This window comes from Haematobia irritans, chromosome 3, assembly GCF_050003625.1.
Source record: "Haematobia irritans isolate KBUSLIRL chromosome 3, ASM5000362v1, whole genome shotgun sequence".
Lineage (NCBI taxonomy): Eukaryota > Metazoa > Arthropoda > Insecta > Diptera > Muscidae > Haematobia > Haematobia irritans.
This window is the reverse complement of record NC_134399.1, coordinates 123852466-123880296: the sequence shown is the minus strand read 5'-3', so window position 1 is coordinate 123880296 and position 27831 is coordinate 123852466. Positions and strand designations below refer to the sequence as shown.

General features: G+C 31.0%; 1 protein-coding gene across 1 annotated transcript; it reads left to right on the top strand.

Annotated features, from left to right (window-relative positions):
* Positions 1 to 259: 259 nt before the first annotated feature.
* On the top strand, positions 260 to 25132 carry RSG7 (Regulator of G-protein signaling 7). The gene is made up of 8 exons (XM_075299385.1): positions 260 to 308; positions 6565 to 7731; positions 7808 to 8055; positions 13778 to 13961; positions 14029 to 14315; positions 17505 to 17618; positions 17689 to 17814; positions 24567 to 25132. Exons 2-8 carry the CDS (start codon positions 6667 to 6669, stop codon positions 24892 to 24894), a joined length of 2352 nt encoding a protein of 783 aa, XP_075155500.1. The 5' UTR covers positions 260 to 308; positions 6565 to 6666; the 3' UTR covers positions 24895 to 25132.
* The last annotated feature ends 2699 nt before the right edge of the window (positions 25133 to 27831 follow it).

Sequence of the window (27831 nt, the reverse complement as noted above, 5' to 3'; positions counted from 1 at the left end):
TTTGACAAAACAATGTGTTTTTCTTTGTTAGACCCGGGGACTTATCAGCCAATCTGTTATATCGTGAGAGGTTTAACTTTTTGCACTTTTGCGTGAAGCCTTAATCACAGAATAGCTAAAATTATATTCAACATCCTGGCAACAACCTAAATTACAAAAGGACATGCGCTTTTAATGGTAAGTGAATACAAATTTTAGACTGGCAACACTGTTACCGCTCTCTGACTATGAATTTATACATTGTCTTCCCGTCATACACACACAAGTCTTTCCTATCTCGCGCTCAGTATATTTCTATTAAACTAACGGTATGTTCACAGGATTATTAATTGTTTTAAGCTTTGAGGTGGAGTCGGAAAATTAAGTGAGTGACTGGAGTGTGTCTACCATACAAATATTTTTTTCCCAAAGGCATACAATCAATTTCTTTTTAATTGGTCACATTAAAAAAAAAAAAAAAAAACAGGATACTAAAAAAATATCACATAAAACGAAGAAATATGCAAAGTGAAAATTTTGAGAAAACAGAAAATGTATTTGTGTGTGTGTGTGTCAAGTGAAAGTTTGTTCGTATGGCTGGTCGTTTGGTCCCATGGGTTTGGTTGTATGTGCAATGTCTGTGTAACTATGGGTAAAATTAAAACAAATGAGAACACCATCAATAACGCCAACACACCAACATACTATCGTTGAATAATGTGAATACCTATACACGAAAGCATATATCCACACATACATACAGGCTCTTGTCGACATCTACACAAACCTACATATGTAGCCAGCCACTTGCACGACAATGATTGCAGGCCGTAACATTTACGAGAGGTTATAAATAATCGAGACACTCAATACTCAATGCTCAAATGTCCTTTAGAGCGTATCCAACCGAGAGACATACAGAGAGCAAGAGGGAGAGAGTGAGAGAATACTAACCAAGAAATGAACTAAAAAAGAAAATATCCAAATCAATTCGATTCCATCGAGAGTATATGAAACAAGTGAAAACACAAGGAGTAGCGAAAAAAAAAATTAAGTACTAATAAAAATTAAGAAAAAAAAACAAATTTAAGGAAAATTTGTATTTATAATTTCTCCACAACCAATCAGCAAATGTCTACATCTAAGAATTTTTGCAAATGGCATCAAGAATTTAATTCAATTATCCTGTTTGCTTTGAAGGTGTAACCACAGGTTACGCTAGTTAATGTGAGGGGGAATGTGTGGTAGAACACTCACACTCAAATAAGGTGTGTTGCTCTTTAAAACGGAAATTTAGCAAAGAAATTGGCCACGGGCTTGTGAAACACAATAAAAAAGGGGGACCTTTGTTAGTTGGTGCGTATTCTTAACGGTATTTGCCTGTGAAACGAGTGCGAATTTATGTTTACATGTGTGGATGTGTGTGTGTGCGTATGTGTTTGTATAAACTATGACTCAAATATGTTGGATTTTTACCTTACTCCGTGACATAGCAATGGTCTGCTAACAATCATTTGTGCTAGTTTGAAGTGGGGTAGGCGCTAAAGGGAATTAGCCAATGACATACTCTCTCTTTCATATAGTGATATATGTATGTATATGTGTGTGTTGTGTTGTAATAACATCCAGCCAGCCATACGAAAAAGGTTTTGAATTTGACTGAGAAGGTGAGAAAAGGCAGACATAAAACAAATTTCCAACAATTTATAACCCGTCCTGGGGGAAACAAAAATTCCAACAAATTTGTCTTTATTAAAAATCAATAAATTTATAGGGATACACCGCCTCCATCATCATTACCATCGTAACATAAAAACCAACAACAAATCAAGCATGTTAAAATGCTTTCCTTTTTATTTTGTGATTATCACACAGATAAAAAAATTCTGATTCAATCATGAAATTAATTGGTCCCATTAATTTTATTAAAATTTAAATTGCTTCAGTCACAAAAATGATAACATCAATCACAGAATTAATTAATTAAACAATATTTACTTGACTAAAAATTTTATTGACTTCTTCGGCATTTTTAATAAATTTGTTTGAGTCAAAATACCTAGCAAAAAAAATTTAAGTTTTTCTAAAGGCATAACTTTAAAATCACTTCCAAAAATGTCCTCCCAACGACGTTCTTTATTTTAATTACACAGGAAGTTCTTTTAATTAAATTTTTTATAAATCTTTTTTTCATATTTTTAATGGGTAATTTAAACATTTTTGTCTCAAATAGGTTAAAAACAGAGTAAGAATTAATAAACTAGTACAGGTTATTTAAATTTGGTCGAAAAAATGCTAAATCGATTCTAAAAAAATTGCAACTTTTTGAAATTATTTGAGGCTAAACATTTCAGACAAGCACTTGAATGCAATTAGAAACATAAACAATTATAAAAAAATATTTATTTGTCAAAATATCACAAAGTTTTTCAATTCACATCCAACACACTGAATTCGGGTTACATCTTAAGAAGTAATACAAATTCAATAGAACGGCTGTTGAAATAGTGGACATCCGTCCTATGGCAAGCTCATGTTAAATTCATCGCTTCTGCCCCAATTTTGCACCACGTCCTGATTCAAAAAGAACATTTTTACAACTTTTTTGGTCACGTTTTTTTTTTTGATGGGTTTTTAATATTTCAGTATTTCGGGTTTTATTAAAAAAAATTAAGGGAAAACATAAAAAAACTAAATTTTTATTTAGTTGTATCTCTACGTAAAGGCGTTTTGAATAGTACTAGCAAATATTTGATCCACGTCTGTCGAAAAATGAATCAGTAGAATTGTTAAATATTTTTTTGGAAATTTCCATTATTCGGGTTATCCTTAAATATCACCTCAAAAGAAATTTTTGAGAAATGAAAATTAAGTCCATCTATAGAAGAACATTTTTGGGAGTACTTTAAAAAACGTAATGACTTGGGCAGAACTTCCAATATTTTTTGTTGGGAATTGTTATTTATGTAAGCCGTATGATATTGTAAATATGCCAAAGCGGACTATTTTTAGGTATAGCTTCCACACATGGTGGTTGATATGAAATACAACAAAGAATTTTTTTTTTTATTTTTTAGTTTAATTGTTCAAAAGCCAAAATATTGGAAATACCATCAAATATATTTGACACGAATTGTGATCATCAAACGGTATTTTGGGCCCATTACCGGCGAAGCGCCGTCTTAAGATGATTGACACTTTGGTATTTTTTGCTACCAACCCCACTTTCTAAAATACCTCAAGCGCCAAATACTCTATTAAAGTTTAAAGAAACGTTATCAAAAACTTAGCAAACGGAAAAATTTCTATAGAAGATTTTGTCAAAATTTTATTTCTATAGCAAATTTTGACAAAATTTTACTTCTATAGAAAATTCTGTCAAAATTTCATTTCTATAGGAAATTTTCTCAAAATTTTATTTCTATAGAAAATTTTGTCAAAATTTTATTTCAATAAAAAATTTTGTCAAATTTTTATTTCTATTGAAAAGTTTGTCAAAATTTTATTTCTATTGAAAATGTTGTAAAAATTTTATTTCTTTTTTAAAAATTTTGTAAAAATTTGATTTCTATAGAAAATTTTGTCAAAATTTTATTTCTACACGAAATTTTGTCAAAATTTTAGTTCTATAGAAAATTCTGTCAAAATTTTATTTCTATAGGATATTTTGTCAAATTTTTATTTCTATAGAAAATTTTGTCAAAATTTCGAAATTTTATTTTTATACTTCTATAGAAAATTGTGTCAAAATTTCATTTCTATAGGAAATTTTGTTAAAATTTTATTTCTATAGAAAATATTTTCAAAATTTTATTTCTATAGAAAATTTTGTCAAATTTGCGTCAAAATGTTATTTCTATTGACAATTTTGTAAAAATTTGATTTCTATAGAAATAAAATTTGACAAAATTTTATTTAGAAATGATTTTTTTTTTTTAGTTCTATTGAAAATTTTGTAAAAATTTGATTATATAGAAAAAAAATTGTAAAAATTTTATTACTATAGAAAAATTTGTCAAATTTGCGTCAAAATGTTATTTCTATTGAAAATTTTGTAAAAATTTGATTTCTATAGAAAATTTGGTCAAAATTTTACTTCTATAGAAAATTGTGTCAAAATTTCATTTATAAAGAAAATTGTGTCAAATTTTATTTCTATAGAAAATTTTGTCAAAATTTTATTTCTATAGAAAATTTTGTCAAAATTTTATTTTTATTCAAATAATTTTCAAAGTTGTTTTGCTATAGAAAATTTTGTCAAAATTTTGGTTCTATAGAAAATGTTGTCAAAATTTTATTTCTATTGAAAATTTTGTAAAAATGTGATTTCTATAGAAAAAATTTTAAAAATTTTATTTCTATGGAAAATTTTGTCAAAATTTTACTTCTATAGAAAATTGTGTAAAAATTTCATTTCTAAAGAAAATTGTGTCAAATTTTATTTCTATAGAAAATTTTGTCAAAATTTTATTTCTATAGAAAATTTTGTCAAAATTTTATTTTTATTAAAATAATTTTGAAAGTTTTTTTTTCTATAGAAAATTTTGCCAATTTTAAAGAAAATTTTGTCAAAATTTTGGTTCTATAGAAAATGTTGTCAAAATTTTGGTTCTATAAAAAATTTTGTCAAAATTTTATTTCAATAGAAAATTTTGTCAAAATTTTATTTCAATAAAAAATTTTGTCAAAATTTTATTTCTATTGAAAATTTTGTCAAAATTTTATTTCTATTGAAAATTTTGTCAAAATTTTATTTCTATAGAAAATTTTGTCAAAATTTTATTCCTATAGAAAAGTTAGTCAAAATTTAATTTCTATATAAAATTTTGTCAAAATTTTATTTCCATAGAATTTCTTTTTCAAAATTTTATTTCTATAGAAAATTTTGTCCAAATTTTATTTGAATAGAAAAGTTTGACCAAATTTTATTTCTATAGAATTTTGTCAAAATTTTAATTCTATAGAAAAATTTTTTCAAAATTTTATTTCTACAGAAAAGTTTGTCCAAATTGTATTTCTGTAGAATTTTGTCAAAATTTTATTTCTATAGAATTTTGTCAAAATTTTATTTCTATAGAAAATTTTGTCTAGTCAATGCATGGTTTTAAGCTGAAATAAAAACAACAACAATGCTTAAAGAAGAAAACCAACAATAACAAAACGAATGAAAAAAAGAGGAAGGACGCTCAAAATTAACCCAGCCAACTGCACTCAAATCGATGATTTGATGGTGGCAAAGAAAAGAGAAATGTCTGTACGAATTTATTTCGGCATAAGCCGCCTATCATAAACCTTTTTTCGGAAGGTTCAAGTGTGGTTCACCTTGGGTTAACAGAATTGCCTGAATTTATTCTGATAATTGGTTGATAGTTTTGCTGCAAGTAGAGGATGCTGATGAGGAATGTGATAATTCCGAAAAGTGCGTCCATCCAACCATCTTGCAGTCTATAGGGCTTTGTCCAAATAAATTTGACAAACATTCTTTTCCTTTGTTGGTTAAGCTACACTTGTAGTTTAGTCAATGCATGGTTTTAAGCTTAAATAAAAAAAACAACAACAATGCTTAAAGAACAAAACCAACAATAACAAAACAAATTTTATTTCTATAGAAAATTTTGTCAAAATTTTATTTCAATAGAAAATTTTGTCAAAATTTTATTTCCATAGGAAATGTTGTCAAAATTTTATTTCTATAGAATTTTGTCAAAATTTTAATTCTATAGAAAATTTTGTCAAAATTTGTTTCTGTAGAAAATTTTATTTCTATAGAAAATTTTGTCAAAATTTTATTTCATTTATTTCGGGGTCATTCCTATTTTCTAAACCGCTCGTAATTCTGAAAATTACGAGCGGTTTAGAAAATAGGAATGACCCCGTAGCCCACGTATAAACCGGTCCTTATGTTTGACTTTTTGAGTCTCATGGGTCCGATCCATTTGAAATTTGATTTACGATGTCAGTATATGCCTTCTAACTATTCAGAAAAAATACTGTTTGTCTCCAATCAGGGCGAATTGATACAATTAATTTTTAATTGAAATTTCTTCAATTTTTGTGATTGTTTTTGTTTCAATTAGAAAATTTGTTAAATCAATTAATATTTTAATTGATTGTTTTTTAATCTAATCAAAATTTTAATTGGAAAATTTCTTTGTACCATGCGAAAATTGGTCCATATCGGGTCATAATTATCTTTATAAACCGATCAAGGACTAGAGTGGCTTATATGAGTACTTACTCCACCTTTAATTTTATCTGATATACTTTATATCAACTGTTACCAGAGCCCAAATAATTCGATTGTAAATGACAGTCTTTAGTAGAGATTTGAACGCAATATGTGATCAGGGGAACATAATATTCGGCCTGGCTAATCTTTGTTTTTACTTAATTATCATAATTAATATGTTAATTAAGAACGTAAAGATTTGTAATAATTTTCTCAATTGATTTTTTATTTTTCAATTATCAAGTTAATTGTGCCAGTTGACTTTGTTATTGATTAAGTTTTCAATTTCAATCAACTCTTTAATGATATTTTTATTAATATTTTTTTTTTTTTGTTATAACTTTTTCCCCGTGTAGGAGTGAGAGTCTAAACTACATCAACGTCGACACTGTATCGACGTTAAACATATTTCAAACATAATCAAAATCCATATTAAGGTAAACAAAATAGAATAGAAGATGGTAACAATGTCTACAGAAGTGGATAAGACGCAAACGACGATAGCCACAACAATGGCTACAAAATCACAAAACATCTCTGCATCCGAAATGTCTGATAAAAGTTCCATAAATATCAACAATGGCAATGTGGATGGCGATTTGGATGTTGGTAAGAAACAGTCATTAACACCGGAACCCATTAGTCCCATTAAACCACATCCAAGTGTAGAACCTGCCAAGGATAAAACCGAAACTAATACCGAAATAAACAATTCCACGACAACACTATCATCTAAAGTCAATAGTTGTGAAGATGATATATGTCCAAAGGATGACACTTCTGAAGATAAACAGACAACAACAGATAATCGGAAAAAGGAAGAGGAAACGGAAATTGCCATAAATACAAAAGCAACAGCAACAACAACATCTGCAACTAGTATTACCACCTCAAGCTCCTCTAATAACAACAACAACAATAGTAGTAGTAATAATGTCACGACCACCATCACCAACACCACCACCACTACTACCACCAGTAACAACAATGATAATAAATCATCTAAAGTAGAAACCGTAACAACAGTACAAATACCAGCAACAGAAGCAGTTGCAATAACAACAAAAACTGCGACCACCTTAGCCACCGCTACTACCACTACACCCACCATAACACTTAATACCGCCACACCCACCACCACTCCAATGCCCACACCCACCAATACAGCAGCTACAACTAACGATAGTAGTAGTGGTGGTGGTAGTGGTCCTATACCCTCTATTAATTCTGCGGCCACAAATTCCAAATCCTCATCACAACAGCAGACCCTATTGCCCTCTTCGACGATACAGGTGAACAAAATAAATGCAAATGCATCGTCTTCATCATCATCGTCCCAATCGAATTTGCATGCAGGTGGCGGTGGTGGTGCTAACAGCAGTCACAGTGGCCTCGGAGGTTCAGGATCACATCAGCGTAATAATCATCATAATCAACCAGCACAGCATATGGGAGGAGGTAATTCTGGGAGTCATAGTAAAAATAAAAATGAAGATGCCCCCAATATTTTGGTATACAAAAAGGTTAGAAAGAAGACATTCTTTGGCATAGAAACATGATGCAATTCTTGAGTTCAATTATTCGTTTGTATTTTTCTAGATGGAGGCTATTGTTGAAAAAATGCAAGCTGAAAGTACTGGAGTATCCGTCCGTACGGTTAAGGGCTTTATGACAAAGGTCCCATCTGTCTTCACTGGAGCCGATTTGATTTCATGGATATTGAAAAACTTGGATGTGGAAGATGTTACCGAAGCTTTGCATTTTGCCCATTTATTAGCCTCACATGGTTATATTTTTCCCATAGATGATCATCAGTTGACGGTGAAAAATGATGGAACATTTTATCGGTGAGTATATAACGTTGCGGCGGCGATACATGCAAGGAAGCTAAACTTCCCATGGTTATACCTCCACAGAGGCATTTCTTTTGAATACACGCAAATTTTAGACCAATGTAACAGGTTGGCTGATAAGTCCCCGGTCTAACAAAGAAAAACACATTTTTTGTCAATATTCGTTTTTATTATTCAACATAGTTCCCTTCAAGAGCGATACAACGATTATAACGACCTTCCAATTTTTGGATACCATTTTGGTAGTACTCCTTCGGTTTTGCCCTATTTTGAGGCAGTTTGAGATCAGTTTCGGCGATCACCACTTCATTGCAGCCAATTTTTTTCCCTGTGAGCATTCTTTTGAGGTCTGAGAACAAGAAAAAGTCGCTGGGGGCCAGATCTGAAGAATACGGTGGGTGGGGAAGGTTAGGTTAGGTTAGGTTATGTGGCAGCCCGATGTATCAGGCTCACTTAGACTATTCAGTCCATTGTGATACCACAGTGGTGAACTTCTCTCTTATCACTGAGTGCTGCCCGATTCCATGTTAAGCTCAATGACAAGGGACCTCCTTTTTATAGCCGAGTCCGAACGGCGTTCCACATTCCAGTGAAACCACTTAGAGAAGCTTTGAAACCCTCAGAAATGTCACCAGCATTACTGAGGTGGGATAATCCACCGCTGAAAAACTTTTTGGTGTTCGGTCGTAGCAGGAATCGAACCCACGACCTTGTGTATGCAAGGCGGGCATGCTAACCATTGCACCACGGTGGGTGGGGAAGCAATTCGAAGCCCAATTCATGAATTTTTGCCATCGTTCTCAATGACTTGTGGCACGGTGCGTTGTCTTGGTGGAACAACACTTTTTTCTTCTTCATATGGGGCCGTTTTGCCGCGATTTCGACCTTCAAACACTCCAATAACGCCATATAATAGTCACTGTTGATGGGTTTTCCCTTCTCAAGATAATCGATAAAAATTATTCCATGCGCATCCCAAAAAACAGAGGCCATTACTTTGCCAGCGGACTTTTGAGTCTTTCCACGCTTCGGAGACGGTTCACCGGTCGCTGTCCACTCAGCCGACTGTCGATTGGACTCAGGAGTGTAGTGATGGAGCCATGTTTCATCCATTGTCACATATCGACGGAAAAACTCGGGTGTATTACCGAGTTAACAGCTGCAAACACCGCTCAGAATCATCAACACGTTGTTGTTTTTGGTCAAATGTGAGCTCGCGCGGCACCTATCTTGCACAGAGCTTCCGCATATCCAAATATTGATGAATGATATGACCAACACGTTCCTTTGATATCTTTAACGCCTCTGCTATCTCGATCAACTTCATTTTACGGTCATTCAAAATCATGTTGTGGATTTTTTTTCGGGCGTCCACTGCGTTCACCGTCCTCCGTGCTCATTTCACCACGCTTGAATTTTGCATACCAATCAATCAATTGATTTCCCTGGAGCAGAGTCCGGAAACTCATTATCAAGCCAAGTTTTTGCTTCCACCGTATTTTTTCCCTTCAGAAAACAGTATTTCATCAAAACACGTTTTTTTTTCACAATAACAAAAGTTGCTTCACAAAAGACGCTCTATCTCACAAACTAATTGACTCACAGACGTCAAATGTTGACACGAATCATTTTAAGGTCGGTACTATATAAAAATAATTAGTCCTGACCGATTCCATGTTTAGCTCAATGACAAGGGATATGCTTTTTATAGCCCGAACGGCGTTTCACATTACGGTGAAACTGCTCAGAGAAGTTTTGAAACACGTATTACATTGAAATATTGTCGTGAGACCAAAGGTTTCATGTCGTAAAAATACGAAAGCAAATTTTGCATGACATAGAAGGCGAATTTCTCTGATTTAAAGCCAATGAACTTTTCAATGAAGTTGTTTTGTCCTTATAATTAAGTGAGTCAACTTTAAAAATGGGTATCTTAGGTTAGGTTAGGTTGTAGAGGATGACATAAATTTTTGTGTTGAAATTGATGTCCACTTATGTTAGACCAGTATAGGTCCATTGTGATTCCTCGATGTGATCTTTCCATCTTCTTCCTTCCGATGCGGTCCGCTTTGTCCCAGAGCTTCCTCCTGCTCATTCTCTTTAAAAGAAATCTCAGAACAACCAACCAGAGGCCCTGACGAATGCAAGTATGTTCCTTAAGATGCACTTCCGCAGATCAGTGAGAGCCTGAAAGAAAGAGGAGCCCAGTATCTTGTTTCTCCTAAAGGATAAAGCTGGACACTGGCACAGAAAGTGGTACGAGTCCTCCGTAACTTCAGGGTCCAGACACCATCTACAGATATCATCGTCTTTTAGTCCTATTCTTACCATGTCTTTCCCAAGTGTGTTATGTCCTGTTATGATACCAATCAGTGGACGCAATTTTTCTCTGTTCATCGACATCAAAATTTCGCAGTTCCTACGTTTCTTTTCGTCCCATATCAACTTGGTTTGCTCGTAACCAACCGAAGAAACCCTGCGTCTTCGCCATAGTTCGTCATATTTTACCTCTATCCTGTAATGATAAGAAGACAGTGGAGGAAAAACTTCCGCTAGGACATTATTCGTTCCACTGGCGCCCTCCTTAGCCAGCACATCCGCTTCCTCATTTCCCATAGTGCCCAGGTACCCAACACAGAGTTATATTCAGTGAGAACCTTGAGTTCTATACGACAGCGGCTGACTACCTTAGACCATATGTCAGCACTGCACAATGCCTTTATAGCTGCTTGACTGTCGATGAAGAAACTGATATCGCTTCTGGATAACGGCCTCATTAACAGCGACTCAGCAGCCTTTGTGATCGCAGAAATCTCAGCCTGAAAAATACTGCAATCACTATCCAGCGTGTAAGACTCGCTTATTTGTAGTTCACTGCAATAGATTCCATTGCCCGTTCCTTCCTCCATCTTTGACCCGTCCGTATACATGTTCAGGGTTATCTCCCATCTCTTTATAGTCTCGTTCGCTTTGAGGAGGCGCCTCGAGTCATTTTCCGACATATCCTTCTTACCTATTAGTCTCTGCTTCACTCTAAAGGCCTCTTCGACCCTTAGAAAGAAGAAAGAGTCAGTGGAGGATATGTCATCCGATTTATCCCCAGACACTCCCACAACGTGCATCGCCCCCACCAGCGAACCTGCTTCGCTGATCGGAATATTCGGAATATTTTTCTGTTTCTTAACATGAAAGAAAATTTTGGTTGATTAAGGTCAACTTGGCTTTAATAAGTTTGGAAAACCCTTAATGAAATCGTCTTTTAATTTGCGGACTTTTTGTATCTGGACTACAAAGCAAAAAAGCACTTAGACATAGATGTTTTTTTTTTCAACACTTTACATTAAAAACGTTTTTTGCTCTAAATATGTTATGACATCATTTCTAAAGGGTGGTTACAATTTCAAGGGCCGATGTTGATTTTGAATAAAACACAAACTATTTAGGAAATTATTGTAATTTTATTTTTTATGATATATTGATATTACTCAATTATGTATGGAACAAAATATCGGCCAAATGGGCGCCGCGACCTCGGAGGCACACCTCCATCCGATGCACCAAATTTTCGATGACGCTGAGGCATAATGGAGTTTCTATGCCGTTAATGTGCCGAATTATCTCATCCTTTAGATCTTGAATTGTTGCTGGCTTATCGACGTACACCTTTTCTTTCAAATAACCCCAAAGAAAAAAGTCCAACGGTGTCAAATCACATGATCTTGGCGGCCAATTGAAATCGCCATTACGTGAGATAACACGGCCATTGAATTTGTTGCGCAAAAGAGCCATTGTTTCGTTAGCTGTGTGGCAAGTGGCACCGTTCTGCTGAAACCACATATCGTCCACATCCATATATTCCAATTCGGGCCATAAAAAGTTCGTTATCATCTCACGATAGCGAACACCATTCACAGTAACTGCCTGATCGGCCTCATTTTGAAAAAAATACGGCCCGATGATACCGCCAGCCCATAAACCGCACCAAACAGTCACTCTTTGTGGGTGCATTGGTTTTTCGACAATCACTCTTGGATTCTCATTCGCCCAAATGCGGCAATTCTGTTTATTGACGAATCCACTGAGGTGAAAATGTGCCTCATCACTGAAGATGATTTTCTTCGAAAATGAACGCCCATTTTCATAATAAGTCTGGATAACTTTAACACGTTGTTGGATTATGTATCTCTCCATGGTTCAAATTGAGTAAGTCTGAAGTAGAGAAATGTCAAATAAAATTCGGAAAAAAAAATTTGGCGTTTAGGTGTGGTTCACATTCAACATCGGCCCTTACAATTTAACCACCCTTTACTTGAAGTCGAATCTGAATTTAGAAATGTAAGTTGTAGTTAACATGTAAATTAAAATTTGTTTCCTAGACTCAGGTACGCAAAACTTCAATTGAGAAGATAATTATGTCTTAAATGTGTCCTTACTTCAATTCTCCGCTTCTTTGGCTCGGAATCAATTTATGTACTCGAAAAAGTTTACTTGGATCAAAAGATTTTGAACTTCCCTTGCGGATTTTGGCGTTGATTCCGAGCCAAAGATGCATCTTATTTTAGAAGTTATATGGTTTTAAATATTTTTTAACTATTTTTTAAATTTTATTGGCCAAACGCAAAGAATGCCGGAAATAATATCAAACTGCGATTTTTTGGCCCATTCCCGGCGAAGCGCCGTCTTGAGAGTCCAATGGATGGCGATCCGGAGATTTTGGTCGTCAGTGACCGGTAGAAATGAAGCGAGTAATATTATTTTTAACCCATTCTTCGTTGACGCGTGCTGAGTTCGATGGTGCTGAGTCCTGTTGGAATGTCCATGGTCTGCGCCGAAATCTTTGTCTGTCCAGGGCTTCCATACTGTTTTTAGGAAATTTTTCCGACTATATTCGGCATTTTTTTCTTTGACCCCAACGGATAAAGATTCGGAGATTTTGGTGATCATTGTGATGTAGAAATGAAGCGAGGAACCTCCTTGTTAAACTATTCATGGTTGGTGCGTGCTGATTGCGTTAGTGCTAAGTTCTGTTGGAATGTTCATGGTCTGCTGTTGAAATGTTTGTCTCTACTGTCTTTAGAGCATTTTCTCAATAATAGACGGTCGATGAATATGAGTGGGGAGTCGATGTATAGGTGTGGAGAGCGACCATCGACCGTTACGACGGTCCTCACGATTACAATCGGCGGCGCTTGAATTCTGGTAGCCAATCGAAGATGAACATTTTCAACTGACCTCTTTGTTTTTTCACAAATTAAACAAACAAACAAATCATTTAAATTTTGTCGAAAAAAATGCTAAATCCAATCTGAAAAAATTGTGCATTTTCAAAAATATTTTAGGTCAAACTTTTCCGACAAGCGTTAGAATCCATTAAAAATTATAAAAAATTATAAAAATTATTTATTTGACGAAATATCACAGAATTTTTTAATTTACATCCAAAATATTGAATTCGGATCACACCTAAAGAAGTGATGCAAGTTCAGTGCACAGACTGTTGAAATGGAGGACTTTTGTCCTATGACAAGTCCATGTTAAATTCATCGCTTCTGCGTCAGTTTTGCACCACTTCCGGATCCAAAAAGAACATTTTCATTACTTTTTTGGCGACGTTTTTGTACTTAATACCCATAAGATGTTCGGGTGAATTATTTATGAGAATCGAAAATTATATCTTTAACATAAAAAATAAATATTTTAAATTAACATTTTTCAGATTCCAAACACCCTATTTTTGGCCATCGAATTGTTGGGAACCCGAAAATACTGACTACGCTGTATACCTATGCAAACGGACAATGCAGAATAAAACACGTCTCGAATTGGCCGATTATGAAGCAGAAAATCTGGCAAAATTACAAAAAATGTTCTCTAGGAAATGGGAATTCATATTTATGCAGGTAAGAAAAAACCATTTGCTATAATAACTTTACAAAACATTTAAATATTTCTGTATTCCTTACTTAGGCTGAATCCCAGAGCAAAGTAGCTAAAAAACGTGATAAATTGGAACGTAAAGTACTCGATTCACAAGAGCGTGCATTTTGGGACGTTCATCGTCCCATGCCAGGATGTGTGAATACCACAGAGATTGATATTAAAAAAGCATATCGTAGAGGAGCCTCTAGTCATGGAACTGGTTCTGGTGGAGCTTCGGTAGCCAAAAATCCCATAGAATTATTAACGCGTATTATAACACTGAGAAAACAGAAGATGGAACGTCGTACGATAAAAGTGTCAAAAGCGGCTGAAGCGTAAGTAATTGGAAACATATGAGAGCCCATACTTCATTCCAAGTTAGGTTAGGTTAGGAAAGATGGCTTAGCTATTGTTAAAGACACGCTAGGGGCCGGTTTCTCAATATCTTGTCGTGTCGATAAAACTGCTGATCGCATACAAAAATTTTACTAACCGGTGGTCTATCCTCCGATTAAGTATTAATCGAAGGCTATGAAACTGGTCATTGGACTACCATTATAACGGAGAAGTTTTAGACAAATCATCGCAAAGCTATTTCATGGTATTTTGCCAGAATATTGGGGTTTTTCTTCGTGAATGGGGTAGAATTTTTAATGGGGACTTGGTTGATAAATAAAACCATTATCCTAATTTTAATTTTATGGAACATATATATAAAATTGGAGTTCATCATCAAAATATCTTTATTTTAAAGAAGCCACGTCCTTGTAACTCAAAAAAGTCTAAATCACCTACACACAAAACAAAAATGGATTCAATCACGAAATTAATTAACCCAATTAATTTTTAATTGAAATTAACAGATATAGATTAAGGAACATTGAAAAGAAAACGCCAGATACAAATCTATACACGCCTGGACTGTACATGTTTCAGTTCGGGTGAATGAAATTTTCCACAGCCTTTAGTATAGATCTGGCTGGAAGAGATAACTCAATTTTGGGTCCTTTATGCTAACTCCTTATGGAGAAAACATTTGGGAAATTTCCTCTTACAAATTGAATCATCTTTTCTCCCACTGTACATCATCTTTTCACACTGAAAAAAATATTGTCGTGAGGTCAAAGATTTCATGTCTTTAAAATACGAATACAAATTTTGCTTAGCATAGAAGACGCATTTCTCTAAAATAAAGTTATTTTCCTTGTCCAAAAGTCGATAAACTTTTCAATGAAGTCGTATTGTCCTTATAATTAAGTGATTTGACTTAAAAATGGGTATCTTAACATGAAAGAAAAAAATTATAGGCTAAGGTCAACTTGACTTTAATAATTCAGAAAAATTTCTTTAAATTTAATGAAATTGTCTTTAAATTTGTTGTCTTTTTGCATCTTGACTACAAAGCAAAAAATCGTTCAAATATAGGACATGTTTTTCAAAACTCTATTTTAAAGAAGTTTTTTACTTCAAACATAGCATAATTTCTACTGGAAGTCGAGTCTTAATTTGTAAAATAAAGTTGCCGGTAACTCGTTTTTAAAGGACTTTGATAGCATATGAAGAAACAAAGCTGAGAAAGCGAAAAATTAAAATTTGCTTCCTAGAAGCAAGTACACAAAACCTAAATTTAAAAGAGAATTGTGTCTTAAAAGTATCCTTACTTGTATTCTCCGCTTCTTTGGCTCGGAATCAATACCAAATTTTTTAAAATAAAGACAAAATCTTTGGAACCGAGTATGCTTTTTTTTCAGTGCATATAACTTACAAGTCCCTTAATCTTTTTTTTCATTTCGTTTTGTTACATAGTAATGCAACAACACTAAATTTATTTTTAGAAAGCTAATGTACAGTGGGGTATATATTAAACAAAAAAGGCCGATAAAATACGTATATAATTAGTTTGACAAAATTTTCTAAAGAAATAAAATTTTAACAAAATTTTCTATAGAAATAAAATTTTGACAAAATTTTTTATAGAAATAAAATTTTGACAACATTTTCTATAGAAATAAAATTTTGAAAAAATTTTCTATAGAAATAAAATTTTGATAAACTTTCTATAGAAATAAAATTTTGACAATATTTTCTATAGAAATTAAATTTTGACAACATTTTCTATAGAAATAAAATTTTGACAAAATTTTCTATAGAAATAAAATTTTGACAAAATTTTCTATAGAAATAAAATTTTGAGAAAATTTTCGATAGAAATAAAGTTTAGACAAAATTTCCCATAGAAATAAAATTTTGACAAAATTTTCTATAGAAATAAAATTTTGACAAAATTTTCTATAGAAATAAAATTTTGAGAAAATTTTCGATAGAAATAAAGTTTAGACAAAATTTCCTATAGAAATAAAATTTTGAAAAAATTTTCTATAGAAATAAAATTTTGACAAACTTTTTTATAGATATAAAATTTTGACAAAATTTTCTAAATAAAATTTAGAAATAAATAAAATAAAATAAAAAAATAAAATTTTGATAAAATGCTCTATAGAAATAAAATTTTGACAAAATTTTCTATAGAAACAAATTTTGAGAAAATTTTCTATAGAAATAAAATTTTGACAAAATTTTCTATGGAAATAAAATTTTGATAAAATGCTCTATAGAAATAAAATTTTGACAAAATTTTCTATAGAAACAAATTTTGAGAAAATTTTCTATAGAAATAAAATTTTGACAAAATTTTCTATAGAAATAAAATTTTGAAAAAATTTTCTATAGTAATAAAATTTTGCAAAATGTTCGATAGAAATAAAATTTTGATAAAATTTTCTATAGAAATAAAATGTTGACAAAATTTTCTATAGAAATAAAATGTTGACAAAATTTTCTATAGAAATAAAATTTTGACAAAATTTTCTATAGAAACAAAAAAAAAATTGGTAGATTATTTTTGGCGAATTGGACCAATTTTTGTGTGATTGGAGATCGGCTATATATAACTATACCAATTTTTGCATGGCTCTTAGGGGCCATATACTAGAGCAATGTACCAAATTTCAACCAGATTGGATGAATTTTGCTCCTCCAAGAGGATCCGCAAGCCAAATCTAGGGGTCGGTTTATATGGGGGCTATACGTAAAAGTGGTCTGATATGGCCCATTTGCAATACCATCCGACCTACATCAATAACAACTACTTATGCCAAGTTTCAAGGCGATAGCTTGTTTCGTTCGGAAGTGATTTCAACAGACGGACGGACGGACATGCTTAGATCGACTCGGAGTTTCACCACGACCCGCAATATATATACTTTATGGGGTCTTAGAGCAATATTTCGATGTGTTACAAACGGAATGACAAAGTTAATATATCCCTAATCTAATGGTGGAGGGTATAAAAATTTGTGTACATCACATAAACGATAGATTCAATAGCCAACATAAATTAAAATATTTGTTGATCCAATTATTGTTCTAATTAAAAAAAAATAAAATTGTGCGACTTTTGGTGATATTTTGTTGTGTTGATGTGTGAAAGTAATTTATATGAGAACATATTGCTTTCTTTACAGATTGGTATCATATTACGAGCAATATAATGAATTTGATTACTTTATCACTTCACCTGAATTACCAAATCCTTGGCAAACAGATAGTACCGAAATGTGGGATGCCGAGAAAAATTGGTTTGTAAACCCCAAATTTATAAGAAATATCGAATAAAGAACTTAATTGACTTACCGATTTCCATTACAGCAAAGAGGTATCAATGCGACGATGTAAACGATGGGCTTTCAGTATGCGTGAATTATTGAAAGATCCTATGGGACGTGAACAATTTGCCAAATTTCTGGAAAAAGAATATAGTTGTGAAAATTTATTGTAAGTATGCAGTGGAGTTATTTCTATTATTTAAAAATATATATAATTTAATAGCATTAAGTTAAAGATTAAAGAAAGTTTGTGATTATGACATCCTGGTACTTTAGGCTCACTTAGACATATAATTTAAAATACCAACGACGAAATTAAAATGTTAAAAACTAAATCCTTGCCACCAAAAACTGAGTAAGTAGTTGAGGCGAAAACTTGATTACCAAAAGCATTTATCCCATAACCCCAGCAATACCGTATGCTTAAGAATAATGACTTACTATAACCGGACGGTGTCGGTTACCATACATCCGATTTTCATGTGTACTACCACACAGCGAATAGATTTATTGTTTATTTCTCACAAACAGTGTTGCCAGTTTGAGAGTCTTCCCCCCAAATTTAGGGGTTTTTTCACGTTTAGGGGGATTTTTAGGGGTAAAAAAATATCGTAGACCTTATATAGTGGAGCAATTCTCAACCACATTCGGAACGATTCTGGCATGAATAATGAGAAAAAAATATGCGGGAAGTCAACCCAAGTTTCTAAATATAAGCCAATATGCAATAGCATTATTTTCGTTATATTTTTCAAACGCTTGTACAGCTTCAGCAGTTAAGCTCTTCACATACATATGGAATATATATATACAAGATGACAAATATGCCAATAGTTCAGTTTAAAAGTTCGTTAGCTAACGTAGCACTAACTGAGCTTACTGAAAATGGGGGTAAGAGTTAAATTTTCATTAAATTATTGGTCTTATAATTTTTCGCCTACACTTTTTGGCGAATAACTTTAATTTTTGTTTATTATTTTTTATAACCCTTTTTCAAAATTAATTTGATTTAAAAGATTTATACATTGAATTATTTTGTTTTGCCTGCTTTCTTCAGGGACGAAATTTTAGAAAAACGAAATTCCTATTTGTTATAAAGTATTTTCTTAAAGAGCAAAAAAAAACCGAAATTGTGACAAGTGTTGTAATGATTACATCTAATTATTTTTGTTTATTTCAAAAGGAAATTTTTTAGCTACAAAAGAAAATTTAGTTCCTCCGAATAGAAAACTCTTCTTTCAGTATATATATTTGTGTTAAATTTAATTTTGAAAGCGTATCACTGCAGGATTTTTTCACGAAATTTGGGACCCAATTTTGCTCTATTTACATTCTTCATTTTTTTGGGGTTTTTGAAAAAACTCTAGACCAATTTAGGGTTTTTCTTAAGATTAGGGGGTGGGGGGGAAGAATCAAAAATCACCTGGCAACACTGCTCACAAACCACTTTATTTTCTCTCATCTCGGCCACGCTTATGCTCTTGGTAATTCTCCAGAGAAGTGCTTTCCCTATAGAGATGACGTTTCGAAAGTAACCAACATTTCCATTTAATAGTAATTGCTTGCCAATTTAGAACTAAATTACCTTCACTACTCGTACTATTTGATAATGTGTTTGTACTAAAAATTACTTTGTTATGTTATCAGTTTTTACTTCTTGTAGTTATTTAAAACGATACACCTACCACGTTAACTAATTCAACCGCTGATTACTTCCAAACTCTCCAAAGACTATCCGCAGGTACCCAGCAAAAAATAATTATAAAATTGGAAGCACCTAAATTATAGTGTCCATACTGTAGGCACTACTATTCTGCACAAAGTTGTAAATGCAGAATTCAGTATTACATCTTATAAACTTGTAATTAAGTTCTTCGACAAAAATTAGTTAAAACGTGAAGTTACTCCATGGGTGAATGGGAATCTTATGAAACTCTTTGCATTAAAGGCAAAGCTTTTGAAAGCGCGAAGAAGACATCCTGAGAATGTGGACACATCTGAAAATTTAAAATCTAGAAGTAAAACTATTAGAAAGGCTTACAAGCAATCCATGAATGTTTTTTATGCAGAAAATCTGCGAGATATTGGAAATGAACCAGCGAAATGTTGGAGATTTCTAAATGAAAGTTTAGGAAGAGGTAAGAAGAAGACATTGTGCTTAATGGAATTTGATGGGAATAAAATACCTGAGGGAGCCCATATGGCGAGACTATATAATGAATATTTTTTGCAATCTGTGCGAGACCTGGCGACCATTTTAATAGTTTAGGGACTCTTAATTCTTCTTCTCCTCGTCTTAATTTTAGTACTGCTACTGATAACGATGTAGAGCGCGTCATCTTCAGTTTAAAGAAAGGGAAATGTCCTGGTTTTGACGGAATTACTTCTGATTTAGTTTTGAGATATTCTCATATAATTATACCTCATTTAACTCGAATATTCAACGACATTGTGATTAGTGGGACCTATCCCAATGTACTGAAAATCCATAAAGTTATGCCGATCCCCAAGAAAATTAATGCTTGCACAGTGGACTGTTATAGGCCAAAGCTGTTTTATTGACATTTAATAAAATCTTCGAGAGACATTTGTATAACCAAATATCTAAATAGTTGGGAGGTAATGAACTACTAAGTGATTTCCAATATGGATTCAGGAAAGGATGTGGGACGGAAGAAACTGCAGTAAATGTGGTGAATTCGATATGTGATAAATTAGATGATGGGAATAAAGGTGTAGTGGGAATCTTCTATGACTTCTCCAAGGCTTTTGATCTAGTTGACCACAATATTTTAATTGATAAACTTAAGTATTATGAAATCATAGGTAGCACTTTATTCTTGCTCCGACATTACTTGCTAAATAGTAGGCAATATGTCTCCATAGGAGACTACAAGAGTGAAGTCGGTGTTGTGGAACATGGTGATCCCCAGGGAAGTGTACTGGGACCACTATTATTTAGAATATATTTGAATGATATTGTGAACCTCGGATTGGGCGGCACGATATTTTTGTATGCTGATGATATTTGCGTCTTATATGGTTATAGGTTTGAAGAAGCTGTTAAGGTATTGATTGAACGCGATGCAGCTTTGATTTCTGAGTTTGCCAGGGTCAACAAATTGTATCTCAACTCCGGTAAGACTAAGGTTATACGTTTTCAACCTCGCGTTAATCGTAGTACTTCTTTATCTGTACGTATAGAAGGAGTAGAAGTAACTGAGGTACCAAGTTTAAAGTTGGGAACATAAACAACTCCAATGTACAAATTAAGTTTAGGGTACCTCCTAAATAACTCATGTTGGTCTTTCGCTTTCCATCGTAATAGCCTTCTCATAAGGTATATTATAACAAATCCTAGCGCATTTGTTTTATAGTTACCTAGTATGTCCTCGTATGTCAGGCATACACATTACGTGAACATTAAACTACTCAGTCATCAGACAGGAATTTTTCAATTTGAGCTTATAGGATGAAGTGTAATATTCACTTTGCTGAAGCAGCTCAACTATACACAGCTGCTCCCACCAAATACACCTTCCATGGATTTTCGGCGTTGGCATCGATGTTGAGGCATTGCCGGGCCAATCGTATGCGTTTTTATCGCTTGGGATTTTTGTATTGGATACACTTTTCATCACCAGTAATGATACAATGCAAAAAAAAAACCCTTTCCTTTCTTGTGTTTGGAGCAGCTGTACGCTAGTGAAAAATCGTCTGTCGACGTCTATGTGCTTCGACTTGTACAGAACGTAATTTCCTTGCTTTTAAATCATTCACAATACTTCCCAATTTCCAATTCTTCGAATGATTTGCCAAATTCTTCTATCGTTTCATACGAGTAATGCCTCGCATTGTTCTTCAAATTTCTTCCACTGTCCTGGACGTTCTTTGTCTTGCACATGAAAATACCACCTCAGAAACGAAAAAACCGCCTCTCGTACGTTCAAAACCAAAAGAATATAATCAACTGCAAATTAAAGAAGTAAATCAAAAGATACCACAAATACTGGACGTTTTGTGATTATTTTGTTTACACTCCGGACAAACAATATACACTTGCCAGAAAAAATATTCGTAAAACACTGGAAGCTTTATTAAACCATTGAAATAATGCATGAAGGATGGAAAAAATTTTGTTGGGTATTCATTAACCTACAATTTTTATTTTTAAAATTAATATAAAAAATATATATATTATACATTGCGTACATATAAGAAAAAAAGTAGAAAAATTCACTAGAAAAAGTATTCTTACACATTCAGTAATTGTTGAACTATTCTACATTTTGCAGTCTTATAGACTTTTTTAAAGCACCTCAGAAAATGGACTAGGCATTGATTTGACCTGTTTAGTAGTTTCTACCTAGCTAATTTTGACCCATTCAGCCATAATAATATTTGTAAGCATTTCCTTTGACGATATTGCATGTTGGCGTATTTTACGCTCCAATAAATTGCACAAATGCTTTACAGGGCTCAAATCTGGAGATTGGGGAGGCGAATTGAGCTGTTGTTTCGTATTATATAGCAACCACAACTTCTCATTTAAAGCGGTGTGTTTTGGATCGTTATCATGCTGGAACCAATAGTCATCTCCAAGGCCAAGTTTCTCAACACTTTGACGTAAATTTTGTTTCAAAATATTTATATAGCCATATTGATCCATAGTAGATTCTATAAATGTTAATTTTCCAACACCTTTGGCAGACATGCACCCCCATACCATGACACCACCTCCTGTGCGAACGAGGTTTACTCTATTTAGCGCTGTTCCAACTTTCCGCCACACTGATTGCAAAACTTACTTTCTGGTTCCATTTGTACAAACTTGTTGGCGAATTCCTTTCGCTTCTTTCAATTCATTTCGGATATATAATGCTTTCTCTGTCTCGAAATTAGAAGTGTGCACATGAGTAGAATTTTACTCATGCACACTCACGACGGAAAAATCTTGCTGACGTACGATATTTTTGGTAGGACTCGCGCACACCCACGAAAAGAAATTTTGTACTCACGCACGATAATCTTTTAAATATTGTGACTCACGAAAAATATCGGGTCTCAGGAATAGTTTTATGAGGAAACTGACTGAAAACATCGAGAGCGTTATTAAACTAAACTCTCACTAAAATTGTAAATTAATTCAACTCGTAAGCATTTTATTTTCGAGAGCGGGATTATTTTCGTGAGAGTATTTTCCGAAATTGGTTACTCATGCACAATCATGAAGGCTTTAATTTCGTGACTCACGACTCAAACACGGATTGCGCATAAACAAAGTTGCACATACTATTGGAATTGTCTCATGTCGGTGCTTGTTGCCCGTAATGAGAAAATTTAAGTTTCTCCATTAAATGTACCTACCTATTACGAAGGGATACAGCGTGGTGTAATGGTCAGCATGCCCAAAGCTTCTCTAATTGGTTTCAACGAAAAGTAAAATGCCGTTTGGACTCGGCTATAATGAGGAAGTTCCTTGACATTCAGGTAAACATAGAATCGGCCCGCACTCATTTATATGTGATAAGTTCACCACCTGTGGTATCACACTGGACCGGAAAGACTACGTGAGTCTAAAACAACGGGCTCCCACTATATCTAACCATGGTGCAATGGTTAGATTCCTGCTTCGACCTAACACCAAAAAGTTTTTCAGCGGTGGATTATCCCACCTCAGTAATGCTGGTGACATTTCTGGGGATTTTTCAAAGCTTCTCTAAGTGGTTTCACTGGAATGTGGAACGCCGTTCGTACTCGGCTATAAAAAGGAGGTCCCTTGCCATTGAGCTTTACATGGAATCGGGCAGCACTCAGTGATAAGAGAGAAGTTCACCAATGTGGTACCACAATGGACTGAATAGTCTAAGTGAGGCTGATACATCGGGCTGTCACCTAACCTAACCTATTACGAATTTCGAGTCTGACCTCCGAAGTCCTATACTGGGATAGCAACTTTAGGGGTCCGCGGACAAGTTTCTGCATATGTTCGGAAAATGAACATTGACTACTAGAGCAATGATGGTTGCGTTTGATGACTGAAAAGAAAACGTCGCACCTATCTTTCTGGCATTTTCTCATTCTTTACAAAAAGTTTCGTCTTAACCCTACTCTTCTTTTGCAACCAATATCGTCCCACAATCCTCGCATTCGACTGATTTAGCTGACTCTTCAACAAACACAATCGATTCACTCGGGGAAACCCTTTTGAGTCAATTGAAGACATTAAACTTGAATTTACACGAATTCCCCTACGAATTTCCGGAATTTGATTAACCACTCTTACGAGAATTGGAAAATCCATAGAACAATATTGGTTGACTGAGGGGGGATTACTTTGAGGGAGGCGAAATAAATTTGTCACAATCAATAAAGAATTTTATAATTATGAACAGTCTCAATATTTTTTGCCCACAGTAGTAGGTACCTATTATGAATTTCGCTGCTTGGTAGTATAAAAAGCTAACGTACCAATAAATATAATGCCATCTAATTTCAGTTGCTAGTGAATTCAGAGGTATCTACTGAAGTTATCAATTTAGGCAATGGCCAAGTGTTATTTCCTAAGGAAAATCGAAATGTTTTGCTTTCATACAAAAAGTCTGGCCAAAGATAATGGATAGCCGGATGAGAAGGTATCAAAATTCAGGCTTGTATTGGCATTTGTTAACAAGGAAGCTGTCGTTCTAAAACGCAAATAGAAACCACTGACATCTAGCAGATTTTTGTAAATCTTTTCACTATCACTTCCATTTAAACACATACGTCCGTCCATCTGTCCAAAGTCTGCATAGCAATAGCGATATGAAAAACTTGTTTACATACTCAATGGACTTTTGCGCATTGAATTATTCGATTACGATTAATAAAAAAGTATTTTAATTTAAAAATAGCATTCGATAATTATTTTTACATTTTCAGATTCTGGGAATCCGTACAAGAAATGAAGGCACTACCTCAAAGTGAAATCAAAGAAGCCATACAACGTATTTGGCAAGAATTTCTAGCACCCGATGCACCAAGGGCTGTCAATGTTGATTCCAAGTCAGTTGAATTGGCACGCGAAGCGGTTAATTCTCCAAACGGTCCGAATCGTTGGTGTTTTGATGTGGCGGCATCACATGTCTATCATCTTATGGAACGTGACTCATATCCACGTTATTTGAGATCTGACATGTACAAAGATTATATCAATTGTTCACGAAAGAAGATCAAGTCTATACCAAATCTATTTGGAGTGAAACGCTGAAGTGTCGTTCCTGCGGTTGCAATGTCCTCGGCAGCCGCAGCCACCTCGTCCCACCACCACCATCTTCAACATCATCAACCGCATCACTCCTCGATATCTTCAGCCTCAACTACGACAGGAGCATCAGCAGTTGATCCACATCATCATCATCATCATAGATTTTCGTCGTAGATTAAAAAAAATGAATGAAGTTTTACATACAAACATATACAATAATAAATCGGAGAAAGAAACTATGTTATAAATATTTCGTAGAAAATGATATCATAACAAATTTTCATGGGGAATTTGAAAATATATAAATGAATTCATTTTAAATTGATTTATTATTAATATTAAATTAATTTAATTTAAATTGAATTAAATTAAATTAAATTAAATTAAATTAAATTAAATTAAATTAAATTAAATTAAATTAAATTAAATTAAATTAAATTAAATTAAATTAAATTAAATTAAATTAAATTAAATTAAATTAAATTAAATTAAATTAAACTAAATTAAATTAAATTAAATTAAATTAAATTAAATTAAATTAAATTAAATTAAATTAAATTAAATTAAATTAAATTAAATTAAATTAAATTAAATTAAATTAAATTAAATTAAATTAAATTAAATTAAATTAAATTAAATTAAATTAAATTAAATTAAATTAAATTAAATTAAATTAAATTAAATTAAATTAAATTAAATTAAATTAAATTAAATTAAATTAAATTAAATTAAATTAAATTAAATTAAATTAAATTAAATTAAATTAAATTAAATTAAATTAAATTAAATTAAATTAAATTAAATTAAATTAAATTAAATTAAATTAAATTAAATTAAATTAAATTAAATTAAATTAAATTAAATTAAAGTAAATTAAATTAAATTAAATTAAATTAAATTAAATTAAATTAAATTAAATTAAATTAAATTAAATTAAATTAAATTAAATTAAATCAAATTAAATTAAATTAAATTAAATTAAATTAAATTAAATTAAATTAAATTAAATTAAATTAAATTAAATTAAATTAAATTAAATTAAATTAAATTAAATTAAATTAAATTAAATTAAATTAAATTAAATTAAATTAAATTAAATTAAATTAAATTAAATTAAATTAAATTAAATTAAATTAAATTAAATTAAATTAAATTAAATTAAATTAAATTAAATTAAATTAAATTAAATTAAATTAAATTAAATTAAATTAAATTAAATTAAATTAAATTAAATTAAATTAAATTAAATTAAATTAAATTAAATTAAATTAAATTAAATTAAATTAAATTAAATTAAATTAAATTAAATTAAATTAAATTAAATTAAATTAAATTAAATTAAATTAAATTAAATTAAAGTAAATTAAATTAAATTAAATTAAATTAAATTAAATTAAATTAAATTAAATTAAATTAAATTAAATTAAATTAAATTAAATTAAATTAAATTAAATTAAATTAAATTAAATTAAATTAAATTAAATTAAATTAAATTAAATTAAATTAAATTAAATTAAATTAAATTAAATTAAATTAAATTAAATTAAATTAAATTAAATTAAATTAAATTAAATTAAATTAAATTAAATTAAATTAAATTAAATTAAATTAAATTAAATTAAATTAAATTAAATTAAATTAAATTAAATTAAATTAAATTAAATTAAAGTAAATTAAATTAAATTAAATTAAATTAAATTAAATTAAATTAAATTAAATTAAATTAAATTAAATTAAATTAAATCAAATTAAATTAAATTAAATTAAATTAAATTAAATTAAATTAAATTAAATTAAATTAAATTAAATTAAATTAAATTAAATTAAATTAAATTAAATTAAATTAAATTAAATTAAATTAAATTAAATTAAATTAAATTAAATTAAATTAAATTAAATTAAATTAAATTAAATTAAATTAAATTAAATTAAATTAAATTAAATTAAATTAAATTAAATTAAATTAAATTAAATTTAAAATTAAAATTAAAATTAAAATTAAAATTAAATTAAATTAAAGTAAATTGAATTAAATTAAATTAAATTAAATTAAATTAAATTAAATTAAATTAAATTAAATTAAATTAAATTAAATTAAATTAAATTAAATTAAATTAAATTAAATTAAATTAAATTAAATTAAATTAAATTAAATTAAATTAAATTAAATTAAATTAAATTAAATTAAATTAAATTAAATTAAATTAAATTAAATTAAATTAAATTAAATTAAATTAAATTAAATTAAATTAAATTAAATTAAATTAAATTAAATTAAATTAAATTAAATTAAATTAAATTAAATTAAATTAAATTAAATTAAATTAAATTAAATTAAATTAAATTAAATTAAACCAAATTAAATTAAATACAATGAAGTAAAATAAATTAAATTGCATTCAGTCTAAATTAAGATACATTAGTTACAATATTTATAATTTTTCAAATATTAAGGTTTAATTTTATTCAATTTTCCTTAATATACTTTAATATTATCATAATCTTAAGAACTACTGTGAGTATTTATTTATAAAACCAATTTCGTTATTTTTGAATTTCATATGAAAATTTTATTGATCACACAATGTGGCATAGGATGCTAAAAAAAAGAAATAAGAACAAGTTGCTTACACTCATTAGAAGCCAGGAATTGTAGGGTATAAACAAAAATAAAACATTTACAAAAATATATACATATATGTGCAACATATAACATTTCGGTTTTTTTATTATAAATTATACAGAGGGGAAGTCTTTGCTCTCCTCGAAATTTTTAATTTTATTTTGTGAAAATTTAAATGGATGTTTATTTTAAATAATATATAAATGTTTATTTTGTGTTACATTTATATGTAAAATAAAATAAAATATATATAATGCAAACTATTCGTAAAACGTATGTTAATGTAAGTAAAAAGAAAAAAAAGAAAATAATAACAA